The sequence below is a fragment of the Procambarus clarkii genome, chromosome 15, assembly GCF_040958095.1.
Source record: "Procambarus clarkii isolate CNS0578487 chromosome 15, FALCON_Pclarkii_2.0, whole genome shotgun sequence".
In the NCBI taxonomy this organism is placed as follows: domain Eukaryota; kingdom Metazoa; phylum Arthropoda; class Malacostraca; order Decapoda; family Cambaridae; genus Procambarus; species Procambarus clarkii.
Window position 1 is genome coordinate 3708306 of NC_091164.1, and position 14737 is coordinate 3723042.

A 14737-nucleotide genomic window follows, 5' to 3' on the forward strand; every position below is an offset into this window, starting at 1 on the left:
TATAGCTATATACAAAGCTTTCCATTTGTTGGTGGTAAGGGCGGCTCACTAAGGCCCTCATTGAATTATCCATAGTTTCTATCATTACAAATGTACAACACACAGTTTAAGAGTTTTTTTACTTTATTCAAGATTAACAATTGTGAACAAGCTGATTGTGTATAAAAACAGTTATGAATGTGGATAGAGAAGACAGCAAGGGGTGAGGCTGGTTAGAGCTATTTTGAGAATAGTGTGACTATCTGCCACTCTGATAGTAGTAGTACAGTACATGCAACTACTTTCGTCATTTACAAATACAGTACCATACTTGCATAAACATTGTACTTATTGCATTTTTCATTTTCTTTTAACTATAAGAGAGCTTGGAAAGGGTTTATTTAGCCAGGTTAGGAAGAGTTGTTATTTTTTCAAGTGAGTGCTGGTTGCCACTATAATTAAGCGACAATTCAGAAAGCCAGTGCATAAATCAATTTCTAGCTTTTACTGGAATATTCATTTGAAGAACCTAATGTTAATTATTTCTGCCTCTCCCCACTATGCACACATTTACACTTAGGTAATTACACACACACACACACACACACACACACCCTAATTATGTGGAAAGGTATTAAAGAACTCTAACAAAGAGTTATAGGGGCAGTTCCAGATAGTAGAATGTCACCAGAGGAACACACAAAAGACATTGTGTGAGGAACATATGCTGTGCTTTCCAACTTCAGACACTCTTAATTATATAATTGATGAAATACTAAAGAAACTGTTCATGACTTTTGTGACACCAAAACTGGAATATGCAGCAGTTGTATGATGCCCATATCTCAAGCAGCTCAACAATAAACTGGAAAAGGTGCAAAGGCATGCTACAAAATGGCTTCCAGAACTGAAAAACAAGTTATGAAGAGTGGCTAGTGGCATTAAATATGACAGAGCTAGAAATTAGAAGAAAATGAGGCAATATGATCACTACTTACAAAATAATAACAGAATTGACCATATTGACAAAGAGGAATTCCTGAAGCCAGCAACCTCAAGAACAAGAGGTCATAGATTCAAGCTAAGGAAACAAAGGTGGTGAAATTTTTTTAGAAAGTTTTCTTTTGCATAGTGGTAGACGGTAAGTGAGAAAGTGGGGGGCCAAAACCATAGGTACTGTAGTTTTAAAGTGTTATATGACAAGGGTGCTGGGGAAGATGGGACACCACGAGCATAGTTCTCATCCTGTTACATGAGGAAATTATCATACTTCTTTTGGTGTCGTCGGCAAAGGATGACATGAAACTATGGCTTTTACTTCTGTCTATGGCATTTTCTATGAAGATGAGAAAGATAAACCTGTGTGTGTGGACTATATAATGTACTGTAGTTTCATTATATTCTTGGGCTGGATTTTGTTTCATTTACTGCGATTCTAGGCAATCTGTTTTTAGAAAATTTAAACCCTTCGACAGCGGTTATCATCAAATGATGATTCACGGGGTAATGCGATTATTGTCATATGACGATTTAAACAATTATTGCCTGGGTTTTACATGCATGATGCAAATAAGGATATAATAGCTAGCTATGTAATGGAGTTTACCTTGACCCATGAAAAAAAATCTTGTCATGGTTACGTTACTAGTTTGATTGGATATAATTTATAATTATTAAATATGATTCATTGTCATACATGGTATGCACTCAGTTAATGGCTACCGAGTGTACTTAGATCAATAGTTATGTTAACTGCTACTTATCAGCTATGTGGAGAACCTGCACGTTACTTCTGATAGACTATCACAAAAAGTATCTAATTTGTTGATGTAATTGTGATAGATTTTAACTTAACTCATGAAACTCCTCAAGCATATAATGAATTATCCCTGATGAACAAGCTAAAAATGAATTTTGTAAAAAAAGATTTGAAAGCATATTGTTTATAACAAATGAGAAGAACATCATGGTCAAGATGAGAGTAATATTGTATGCCAACACATGCCCACACGCACGCACAGATGCACACGCCCACACACAAACATATACACAAACACTCAATATGCAGACAAGTGAAGAATGCATAAACACTCACTATCAAAGACAAGGTAAACAAGAATATAACTAACCTATTCTAAGCAAGAAAAGACATGATAGGTAGTGTGCATGATACTAAGTCCATAAGGGGGCATGGTGGAGGTTTATCACAGTACCTGAAAATAATATAAACATTAGTACTATATTCTAGAGGGCCAACGTCTGGGATAAACAATGAACTGCCAAGATAATTATAAACAAAGAATAAGAATTAAACTGCAAAAAATTAACAAAATATAACATCAGATTTTTAAAAGGAACTACAAAGTTGGAAGAAAGCACTCAACAAAACAGACTATACACTAAGTGTACAAGTTTGTCTAAAGAGCAGAAAGAGCAGCATACCATAATGATAAAATAGAAAACTGGTTGTTGTATATGAAATATGGAGCTTAAATATATACATGGGTTGATGTGTTTCACAGCATGAAACAAACCTGTTTCCTGTTGAAACATGAACGTGAAATAAACCTGTTTGGTACCTGCGTGTACATGTACGCATGCGACACACAAACACACTTTACTTCCACTGCCCCTATATATTGACAAATTAAACTCCATATTTCAGGTATTTTTAATTAACCAGTTTTCTCAAATTTTCGTTCTACCATACTCCTCTCTTGTGATGCTCTCACTCCTGCTTCACACACATGCCAGCACCAGTTAATGTCAGGAAACCTCAATACGCAATTTTACATTTACTCATCCAATCATTCTCGAGAATCATCTTCTATCACTTAGTGCAGTCAAAGTGTTAAGAATGACAAGGGGTGTGTGTTGTTGCATGAACTGATAGAAAAATGACAGCACATGTTAAACATAAATTAGATGAAGAAAATGGAACTATAATGAATAAAAAGTTAATAGTAGCAGCAGCTAAACAAGAAAAGCAGTGAATTCAGAAGTATATAAAAAAAAAAAAGTTCAGAAAACAAAGTTCTGGAAATAAATAGGTACAGAAAGAGTGTGGTGGCAAAGCCAGTAAGAATATTAAATATAATGATAGGGAAATGATAAGGGCTGAATAAAATAGAAGTAGATAGAAAGGAATACTTTGAATTTCTAATGGATGAAGTATTAATATTAAGTGCAAACTTGAACATGTTTCTGGTACATTTTACTGATACGAAAGGAGCAAGAGATCAGATATATTTATGGAAGGAGTAAATGCATCAGTGCAGAAACTGATGTGTAGGAAAACTACAGGTGGAGAGAGGGAATGGAGTGGGTATGAAGAATTTGCCAGGAGGCATTGAAAGTTGGTACTTTTGGTACCTTGGCAGGTGATATGAAAAAATATGCTGTAATTGTACTGGGACTGTTGTATAAAATTATGGGAACACAGTGAATAATTATTATAGTGGTAGCTGTGCAGCCCCCCTCCCTAGAAGGGGAAGGGGGGGGGGCCCTGGATCCCCAGTGCCGGCCACTTCAACATTCAGTTCCAAGGCCGAGCATCAAAAAATGCGAAAAACCACAGACGGGAGGGAGAGTGCCAGGGGTCTCTACGGCTCATCCAGAAAAATGGTGTTTCATTACGATCAATGCTGGTTTTCTGTGCGGAGCCCCGTCGGCTCCCAGGAGCTACCTAAACAAAGGAAAGTGACAAAAGGGACTTACTCGGTAGGCAGCTGCCACTCGCATCTCAACTCGAAGTCGAGGGGGGAATTTCAGGGACAATCGGCTCGATGGTGTTAAGTGACGTTTTTGCTTGTTTAATTTGTGAGTTTTGCCTGTCAGTGTTTTGGTAGTGATTTTTACCATATGGGGTTTGTTTTGTTATGCCAACCTTTCTGGGTGCCAGACCCCAGTTGATGGCAAATATGGAATGCTTCCAAATACATGGGGTGTTTCCATAGGCCATTGCTCCTCGTGCCTCTTTGAAGAGGCCAGGTTCTGGCTCGTGTTACCCAATAGACAAGAATTCCAATCGATCGATGCCACAGTCTAATACATACATATCAGCCCAGTAAGCTCTGGGGAGCCATAGGGGTTCCCCACAGAAATTACGACCATTAGGACCAAAATACAAAAATCCTGTTTCCAGATGAAAGCGTGAAGCTCCTTAGCGTGACAAAGCCTTAAAGAAAGAACAGAAAACTAAGGACAGGAGAGAAAACCCAAAACCTTATCCAAAGATCAAGATGGTTCAGGAGTATGAGCAGGCCTGAGATGAAAAATTGTTCAAGACAACCTGTGGCAAAAGGGCTGATGATTCGTCGGCACTGAATGCCAACGGCAACATTTCTGCCAAAGCTGAACAATACGAAGTATCAGTTTTCGAAATGATAAGCCTATCCACAAACCCGAAGATAAAAAAAAGTAACAAAAGATCGCCCACCTGTGGACCATACAAAAAGTGGTACACAAGAAAAAAAAATCCAAAATGTGTAGATCAGCAGAGAGCCTTGAATCAGAGAGGAACATCTCCAGGCCTCTCTGCAAAATGAGGAGCCACAGAAAGAAACATGGTTTAGACAACGAGCCCAAGGAGTCGGAAACAACGGCTGGACCAGCCAATATTTCTGTCCAATTTGGACAGAGCTGGAGCAACAGCCAAACCAGTGGAGAGAGAAAGGAAATCCCACTAACCCCAGTCCAGCTGAATGGTATCAATTGCAAAAGCCACATGATTGGGAAAGTACGCCATGTAAAACAAAGTCACCTTGCTGACGTGAAGAAGTTCACCTCATGGAAGCTGAACATTTCATAAGACCAACAGAAGGATGTGTTGCCAACATCACTATGTGGTGATGGGAAAAGGAGAGATTATCCACCAGAATGCTGGACCTGCTCTGAATATGAACTGCAAGGAGATGAAAACCCAGAGAATCCAGAAGACAAGCTAGTTGCAGCAAATAGCCCAACAACAGAGGAGACAATTCAATGCAAAATTCAAACCAATTCAAACAAACTAACAGGGAGCAGTCGGAGCCCACCAGTAGAAGCAGCATTCGCAGAGCATGCCAGACTGCTGCAAACTCATGCACTGTGGATGTTAATTACACATCCTCAACCCAAGGCGAGAGACATCCATGACAAGGTTGAGTGTGGCAAACACTAAAATAAAATAAAGAGTAAATACACAAGCAAATGACCCCCACAGAACAAAAAGTCCAGGACAGCTGGTACTCATCTGAAAAACTAGGACCAGAAGGGCGATGGGAGGTAAGTCGAGCATAACAGTATACATGCTAGACACAAGCGTCGAGCAACATACGAGACTGAGGTGACATGGTTCGTGGATTGAGAAAGATGGTGTGAAGTCCCATGGTGGTGCGCAGGTGGAACTAACAAGAAAATTGTCTCGCCACCAAGTGGTTTGTAAATCTCATGGCTTCACTGTTCCATATTCACACTGTGTTTACCTTGCTGTTTGTCTATCTTTCTGGTGAACTTTTCTTGGTTACTGTGATCAATGATCCTCCTGCTGCTTGACCTCTTCAGCAGGAGGCCAGGTTTTGGCCTTTAATCCCAAGTAGGCGAACACTTTGCCTGGCCCATAACTCATAATGTGTCCGTATATGAATATACTCAGACTGGGCGAGGACGCACGCCGAGTCCTCAATTAAAACATTCGTTAAAAAAACATTTTTTTCCCGATCATTATGTGAATAGTATTAAAATGTGCGGCTTATGATTGCAAACAATTTGTTACCAGAATGAATGATGTAGCACAATAATTGAGGTGATGAAACTGGAAAGAATAAATATTTGAGTGTGGGTGGTGGGTGCACGCTCACATGTAAAACTCTGCCAAACTTGGTGTGTGCTGCATTTGGCACTGGGCCATTTGACCTTATATGCATATATCCCTTTAGAGCATTCTATTGCAAACAATTTGATACCAAAATGAAGTACATAGCACGAAAATTTAAGGTGAGAAAACTTAAAATATTATAAACATTTTAGTGCGGGTGCTTGCTCACGGGTAACGCTTGGCCCAAATTTTGGGTTTGCTGCGGGTGGCAAGCTGGGCTTTTTGATCTTCTATGCATATATCCCTTAAGGGAATTCTATTGCGAACAATTTGATACCAAAATGAAAGATGCTGCACAAAAATTGAAGAAAGAAAACTGGAAAGAATATACAAATTTTAGTGAGTGTGTGTACCGACGCGAAACGCTCAGCCCACCTTGGGCTGTGCTGGGTGGCGCATGCCAGGCAGGACAAAGTGCTAATATAACTTGCAACAGCTTGGCGTGAATCGGCTTGAGTGGAGCTTGTTGGGTAGCAAGCACCAAGGGCACCACCAATAAAAGCCTTCCCAGAAAAGGTGACAGAATGCTATGTAATATAACCTGAATGAAGTTAAAGAACAATAAAATGCTATTAACACAATAATCGTAAATAACTTATAAAAATATACATATTTATACAATTTACCAACCCATTTTTCTGTAAGGAATTGAAGGAGACAAGTAGTCGTGTTAGGAAGAAAGCAACCACCTGCTCTCTCTGCCTATGGCACCTCTACTTCTCATTGGTTCTATTCTATATTTCATTCTGTATCTTTTGCTCCAGTACAGTATGTTGTTATTCTACTGTGCAAACTTAGGACCTGGCCTTCCAGTATCTTCCATATACTGTACATATTATTTGATGACACTCGTCTCCTTTCCAGAGTACATTTTGAAAACTTTGACAAGGTCCCAATAATTTAGGTCCTTTATTGTGTTTATGCATGCGGTATATGCTCTCTGTATTCCCTTTATTTCAGAAATCTCCCCTGCTCTGAAAGGGGAAGTGAGTACCGAGCAGTACTAACATGAGACAGCACCAGTGATTTAAATAATAATATTAGCATTGCAGTGGGATCCCTGGATTTAAATGTGCTCATGATCCATCCTAATTATTTTCCTGGCTGTAGATACACTCACCTCACCTTGCACTTCTCCCTTACCCTTCCTCACTTATACCCTTTCCTCCTCTTTCTGTTAACCTCTGATATACCAACCTACAATTATCCACATCTCTTCCCCCCTTTTCTCACCAACCACTACCCCTCTCAACTTCACCCCTCCACCATCCATCCCTCTAATAGTTAGGTACAAGTATGTAGTCATTTCCACATCAATGAGTGCTACATACTTAAATGAAATGCTTAAAATAGAAGACCTGTGCATTTACCTTATCCATTATAGAGAGCAACAAATGTCCATTGATTGTACTGGAAAATTAAATTGTGATAATTTTAGATGTTCCAGCAAGAATGTGCAAGATAAAATAGAAGCGTAAAATGGGAAGATGTAGATATGAAGAAATTGTTGATTTAGTGTATTTATTAATGTAAAACCATTTAAATGATACTATTGAGGTCACTCTCATGAGACATAAGAGACGACAATTTTTCCCCTCGAACATGTACATTTGTCCAACACTTAACTACAGTGCAAGTAACTAACACCACTGCATAAAACACAGCAGACAGTCTATATAAATTATAACTTTTAACGAAAGAATAATTGCTTTTCAATGCACACACTATAAGTGGGGATCTAACAAGAAAACAAGCTGGCACGGAGTGGCATTATAAGAAGCACTGTAAGGAGACGTGCACCATACATCACAGCAACGATGAGTACCACTGTACGAAGCACAGAATGGGGGACGTGCCACCACATTACAAAAATGACGTGTACTACAGTACAAAGAACACAGGTAATGTGCCACCATATAAAGCACAATAAGATTATGTGCGAATGTGTACACACAAAAATGCGTACCATAGCATAGTATAAAACATAATACAGAGAAGTGGCCCCATATAATGACTAGTAGTGTCAGTGAATGAAGTACAGTAAAGAGGTGCGCCACTGTATAGAACACAGTAAGGATGAGTCCCACTGTAAAGAACACAGTAAGGATGAGTCCCACTGTAAAGAACACAGTAAGGATGAGTCCCACTGTATGGAACACAGTAAGGAGGCATGCCCATGTATGAAGCATTCATACAATGTATGAAACACAGCAAAGGAAGTGCCATTACATAAGTACAGTAAAGGGGAAGCATTAATGTATGAAGCACAGTGAAATAGCGTGCACTTTATAACAGTAAAGTGAGTTCCACTGCATGAAGGAGTGCCACTATATGAAGCACAGTAAAAGGAAGTGCCACTATGCATCATAGTAAAGGGTAGTGCCACTGTATTATGCACAGTAGAGGGTAGGGCCACAATGAAACAGTAAAGGGGAGCGCCACAATATGAAACACAGCAAAGGGGGAATGCCAATGAAGCATAGTACACGGGAGTGTTCCTATGAACCACAGTAGAAGAGTGCCACTGTATGAAGCACAGTAAAGGGGAGTGCCACTATTAAACAAGGTAATAGGGAGTGCCAATTAATGAAGCACAGGGTGCCATGAAAGTCTGTGCCCATGTTTGAACTCTTAATACAGTAGTGAGTTATTTGTGTCATTCTACCATGTATAAACCCACCGAATGCTTGATTTCCTTACAGGACATCATAAGAGGAAGGACCATATAAATTTTAAGAGGCAATTAAAAAAAAAATGAACCTGAAGTGTGAGAGCATGGAACACGATCAAGTTTTTATTTGCAGCACAAGGCCAACCCAACACAGAAGAATGATCGTGAAAGAAAGGCGCGAGCTTGCTACAGTAAACATGTAGTATGTCAACTGAAAATAAGTTAATATGAATATATGAATACATGAATAAATGCAGTAGTATGCAGGCGATGAGTCACAATAACGTGGCTAAAGTATGTTGACCAGACCACACACCAGAAGGTGAAGGGACGACGACGTTTCGGTCCGTCCTGGACCATTCTCAAGTCGATTCTCACAATCGACTTGAGAATGGTCCAGGACGGACCGAAACGTCGTCGTCCCTTCACCTTCTAGTGTGTGATCTGGTCAACAAATGCAGTAGTAGTCAAGGTGTTAAAATGTCTTGCAGTAAGTAGCATGTATTTTATATAGAAATATAAAACACACGGGATGCAAACAATTAAAACTATTTAAAATGTTGTGAGCAGTACTATACCATTAAAGGGGTAAGACAGGGTTGCGCACACACACACCAAGTTCTCAACTAGAGCTCTAATTAAAAGGCAAGAACCATAAATAGGATATGAATATAGGTACTAAAAAGAAATGAAACAAGAATCATGCCTTACTGTGACAATTACAGCCCGAGTGTTCCAGTCAACACTAATAAGGAAATGAGATAAGGATATATTTTGGCTGCAGCAAGTGAATAATGAAATAGTTATCTTTATTTCACGGGTTTACATTAACATCATTATATGTTTTGAGAAAGTGCAATTAACTGTCTTTTGAAGAAGAGTATGAAAGTAATTAGTGTCAGTACCTATTATGTAGACAGTATGAGAGATGACCAGAAGATTATATTTGATAAATAAGGGAGACAAAAATATTAGTATAGAGGAAGGTGCAAATATGTCCAGCAACCAAAAATCCCTGGAGATTCCGAATTTAATGAGTAAGCAAAGAGCTATTATTGTGACAAATAAAGCCAATGACAATTAACATACCAGTTATTATATTAATGCTACTTAATTTAGTTACATACCAATAATTTTGCTGGCCTGTTATGTGCACATTGCATATGCATAATAATTCTCCTTTACTACTTTTCAAGCGTCAATCTTTACCTTCAAGGCTTTAAATACTTTCACCCCATCTTATGAACTCAATTTTGTATAGAGAAAAGCCAACTATTAAATTGGAATATCATGAGCCTTATAAGAAAAGACCTGCAAGGGGACCATATATTAATCAGTATATGCCAATCATTTTAATTTTTTCTCCTCTGGCCACCCCACCTATATTGGAACAATCTCATTGCTAATGTAAATACATACATTTTTCCTCCTCTTGTCAATATATTACAATTTATACAACCTTTGCCCCACTCCCACTCCTTATTTAAAGTGGTTACTCACCACAAATAGGCAGAACATGCAAAAGTTGTAATTAACTAAAATTTTCAGTTTCAGTTTTTTTTTATGTCTAGACCATATCACATTCTTGAGCTGTTAACTGGTGTCTTAGATCCTGAAAGCTTAGGATAAGTGTAACTGTGATAAGATTATATGAAAAGTGGGAAGTTACCTGAGGTGTTAAGTTCCTTAGGATGAGCCAGGTGGAGGGCAGCTGAGAGTTGGTCCAGGCTCCTGAAGCAGCAGCGGCTGCAGCAGCAGCCGAATGTAAGGCACTGTTTGGGGGATTCCTATGCTGCTCTCCAGACCATGATGTTGATCTGCCAAGGGTCCCCCATGACCCTCCTCCACTGACCACACCGCTATTCTTTTGAACACCAACACTACCGGCAATTAGCCCTGGTGGTGGGCCACGAAGCTTGTTCCCTGGGGCACCCCACAGTTCTGAGGCCAAATTGCTGCCACCTTCATGGACAGTCTCGCTCCACGATGACCCACTCTTGCCATTGGTCCCACTGCTCAGCTTGCTGTCCCTGCCATTGGTATTTTTGTTTTCTATGCTTTATTAACTCCTATTAATTTGTTATATAAATTAACATGTAATTGACGTAAACTACGGAGCACACAATGAGAGTAAAGTAATTTTGAAGGGGGCCAAAGAGTAACTACTCTGTGGGGCCTATTATATTCTGGAAAGCTGATATTCATTTCATGGCCAAAAATCTACAGTCCAATGTCACCCTTCCCTCATTAGAAAATGGTCCACTGAAGTTTTAAACATCCCCACTGGGTCCAAAAGACTTCATTCCATCTAGGCCCATATCAAAATTAGTTGGCATGGAAGTAAAAGTACAGGCAAAGTATGGTAAATTTCAAGCAGAAATGTACACCGGAAGCTCCCTAATGAATAAATTTTGGCAGTGTGACAGATGGACAATAAGCAAAGTCACAAAGCACATTAAAATGAAGTCCATAGGAAGTTCAAGCATTTAACATTTCATGCAAAAATGTTCAATTAAGCTCCCAAATAAATGTGCTCTGACACAGTGTGATATGGCAAGCCACAATTACATCAACATTTGATGACTCAATATACCAAATGACCCAATTTCACTTGGAAAACTCACTGGATGCTAATAAATGAATAAACTCTAAAATGGCTAAATGGTAGACACAGAAAGCTTACAGTACAATGAAGAAGAAATACTACTCTGAAATTTATTTTCATGCACACTCTCATCTTTTTTTTCACATATTACTGGTATTCCTAAAAATAGTAATTCTGAGTTCCTTCTTTGTATTACTATATCAGAATGTGGCTGAGAGACTGCAAGAAGTTAAAATTGTATATTAATAAGGACAATTATTATAGAACAACAAAGACATAACACCATTACCCTAAACTTAACTATTGTGGCTATCATATTTACAAAATAAAAGTAACCAATGACAAGACCTCTCAGGCGCACACACACATACCTAATTTGGTAATTACACTTAGGTAATTACACGTGCTAAGTAACCACAAATGCCGACGTACCCTGACAGCGGAGAGTTGGTGGTGTGGTGGCCGGGTCCAGGGTTGAAGCTCCAAGTGTTGGAGGAGAGTGAGAGAGAGGTGAGATGGCTGGTCATGTCTGAAACAGTGTTGGTGGTCGGGGTCTTGCTGATGGATGACAACAACTCTGAGTCCTTAATACCCAAGGACAAAGGAGAACGTGTCACTGAACCCGGCGTTATATTTGGGTCATCCTCAATATTCTTCATCTGAAATTTAGTTGTTACGAAGTATATATGTATATTTCAGTTTTGAACATTTACCCATAAGTTGAATACAGTACTTTATCTAGATCACAAATATACTCAATACTCAAGTCAAAATTATTCTCTAAAACAATTTTTTTGCAGCATCTGAACTTAAATATCCATACACAAAGAAATCACATTAACGTGATATATCTACAAGAAAATCTTTGGAGTAGGATGGCAGGATCGAACTAACGTCCTAGTAACCAAAGATGTGTGCCGTACCCTAAGGTATGGCACACATCTGTGGAACACAGGATAAAGTGATAAGAAATTAAAACAGTTGCAATCATTTTAGTCTTTAACAAGTTTAAAGTTGACTACTGATTGCAAATGTTAATTTTAAACTGAAATGTTGACGGATATTATTTAGATAAATTAAAAATAATAATATAAACCAATAGATCAGTTACCAACCATGCAATTCATCAGTGTACTGTAAATTTTTTACATACCATCCATGGTTTCCCAGGTTCAAAAGGCTTAATGTCAAGGCCATAGGACCCCGAGGCATTGGCCTGTGAGGAGGTTGCCCACTGCGAATCCATATTCGGCACTCCCTTGTCAACACCACCAGTGCTGTTGTCATTGCCAGCACTGCTACTATCTGGCCACCCAGTCTCAGAGGTGCGATTTAGAGACCAGGTACTGAAATCAATACATGACAAAATCAGTTATGAAACAACTCATGAAGTGCAGCAAACTGAATATAGCTCCTGCTAAACAAGTTATCCTTCTAAATACCTGCTGACATGGAATGAAGCAATGATAGGCACTGTATGATTTACAAAGCTACATACTTTACTCCATCATATTACTGTATGAGCTTCTTCGTCTGGAGCAAGTTCAACTGGACCTTTGGGTTATCCAAGCAAAATGTAGTCCAAATTTTTGGTTGCTAAACTTCACCATACAGTACAAGGACAAATTCAAATGATAGGATTTTGGCTTGACAACCAGGAACAGCATTAGGCCATACTGTATTAATCCTGTACAGAAGTCACTAGAGGCACAGGAATGGGAGGTGTTAGGGTGGGTGGTACCTTGGTCTACGAATGCCCCAGAGTACAAATTTTTCAGTGTACAACGTCAATTTCGTTGTAAAATTTGACCTGGTGTATGACGTTTACTCCAGAGGACGACTCACTCCTTGATACATTACTTGTATGGGTCAGGTGTGTGTGGGTTCTGCTGGGGAGCGGGGTGAGGAACGCTCAGTTTAACAGTGTATCCCCCCTACCTTGAGGTGCTTCTGGGGCTTAGTGTCCCCGCGGCCCGGTCGTCGACCAGGCCTCCTGGTTGCTGGACTGATCAACCAGGCTGTTAGACGCGGCTGCTCGCAGCCTGACGTATGAGTCACAGCCTGGTTGATCAGGTATCCTTTGGAGGTGCTTATCCAGTTCTCTCTTGAACACTGTGAGGGGTTTGCCAGTTATGCCCCTTATGTGTAGTGGAAGCGTGTTGAACAGTCTCGGGCCTCTGATGTTGATAGAGTTCTCTCTCAGAGTACCTGTTGCACCTCTGCTTTTCAACGGGGGTATTCTGCACATCCTGCCATGTCTTCTGGTCTCATGTGGTGTTATTTCTGTGTGCAGGTTTGGGACCAGCCCCTCAATTATTTTCCACGTGTAAATTATTATGTATCTCTCCCGCCTGCGCTCAAGGGAGTACAGATTTAGGCTCTTTAGTCGGTCCCAGTAATTTAGATGTTTTACTGAGTGGATTCTAGCAGTAAAGGATCTCTGCACGCTCTCTAGGTCAGCAATTTCTCCAGCTTTGAAAGGGGCTGTCATTGTGCAGCAGTACTCCACTCTAGATAGCACAAGCGTTTTGAAAAGTATCATCATCGGTATAGCATCTCTAGTGTGAAAAGTTCTTGTTATCCAACCTGTCATTTTTCTTGCAGTTGTGACGGCTACTTTATTGTGTTCTTTAAAGGTAAGGTCTTCCGACATGAGTACACCCAGGTCCTTTACATTGCCTTTTCGTTCTATGTTATGATTTGCCTGCGTTTTGTACGTGGTTTCTGTTTTTATATTTTCAATTTTTCCGTAGCGCATGAGCTGAAACTTATCCTCGTTGAATACCATATTATTTTCTGTAGCCCATAGAAAGACCTGATCTACATCTGATTGGAGGTTTGCCGTGTCCTCTATGTTGCCAACTCTCATGAAAATCCTAGTGTCATCTGCAAAGGATGATACAGTGCTATAGGTTGTGTTCTGGTCTATGTCCGATATGAGGATGAGAAAAAGTACTGGAGCAAGCACAGTACCCTGGGGGACTGAGCTCTTCACGGTTGATGGGCTGGATTTTATTTTGTTGACTATTACACATTGGGTTCTGTCAGTCAGGAAATTGTAGATCCATCTGCCTATTTTCCCGGTAATTCCTTTTGAACGCATTTTATGTGCAATAACACCATGGTCACATTTATCAAAAGCTTTTGCGAAATCTGTGTAAATTACATCAGCGTTTTGTTTGTCTTCCATAGCATCTAATGCCATATCATAGTGGTCCAGCAACTGCGACAGGCAAGAGCGCCCTGTTCTGAAACCATGTTGTCCGGGGTTATGGAGATGCTGTGATTCCATGTATTTTGTGATCTTACTTCTTAGCACTCTCTCAAAAATTTTTATGATGTGCGATGTTAGTGCTATCGGTCTGTAATTTTTTGCCTCTGCCTTATTTCCTCCTTTATGGAGTGGTGCTATCTCTGCTGTTTTTAGTATGTCAGGGATAACGCCAGTATCTAGACTTTGTCTCCACAGAATGTGAAGGGCCTGCGATAGTGGTTTTTTACAGTTCTTGATGAATATGGAGTTCCAAGAATCCGGGCCTGGTGCAGAGTGCATAGGCATACTGTTTATGGCTTCTTCAAAATCTAGTGGGGATAGGGCGACGTCTGATATGTGATTTGATGTTGG

The 14737-nt window shown here is 39.8% G+C and overlaps 1 protein-coding gene across 16 annotated transcripts in view; it reads right to left on the minus strand.

Moving 5' to 3' along the window:
* Window positions 1–14737, minus strand: part of LOC123759049 (trinucleotide repeat containing adaptor protein gawky) — a 98869-nt gene that overhangs the window by 16981 nt on the left and 67151 nt on the right. For 15 of the 16 annotated variants that reach the window (XM_045743813.2, XM_045743817.2, XM_045743816.2 and 12 more), the window contains 3 exons: window positions 12266–12458; window positions 11545–11771; window positions 10177–10537 (listed from right to left, as the gene is read on the minus strand). In XM_045743813.2, the coding sequence (XP_045599769.1) occupies window positions 10177–10537; window positions 11545–11771; window positions 12266–12458 (781 nt within the window). The remainder of the gene's footprint in view (window positions 1–10176; window positions 10538–11544; window positions 11772–12265; window positions 12459–14737) is intronic. The other variant, XR_006772974.2, reaches the window with a different exon arrangement.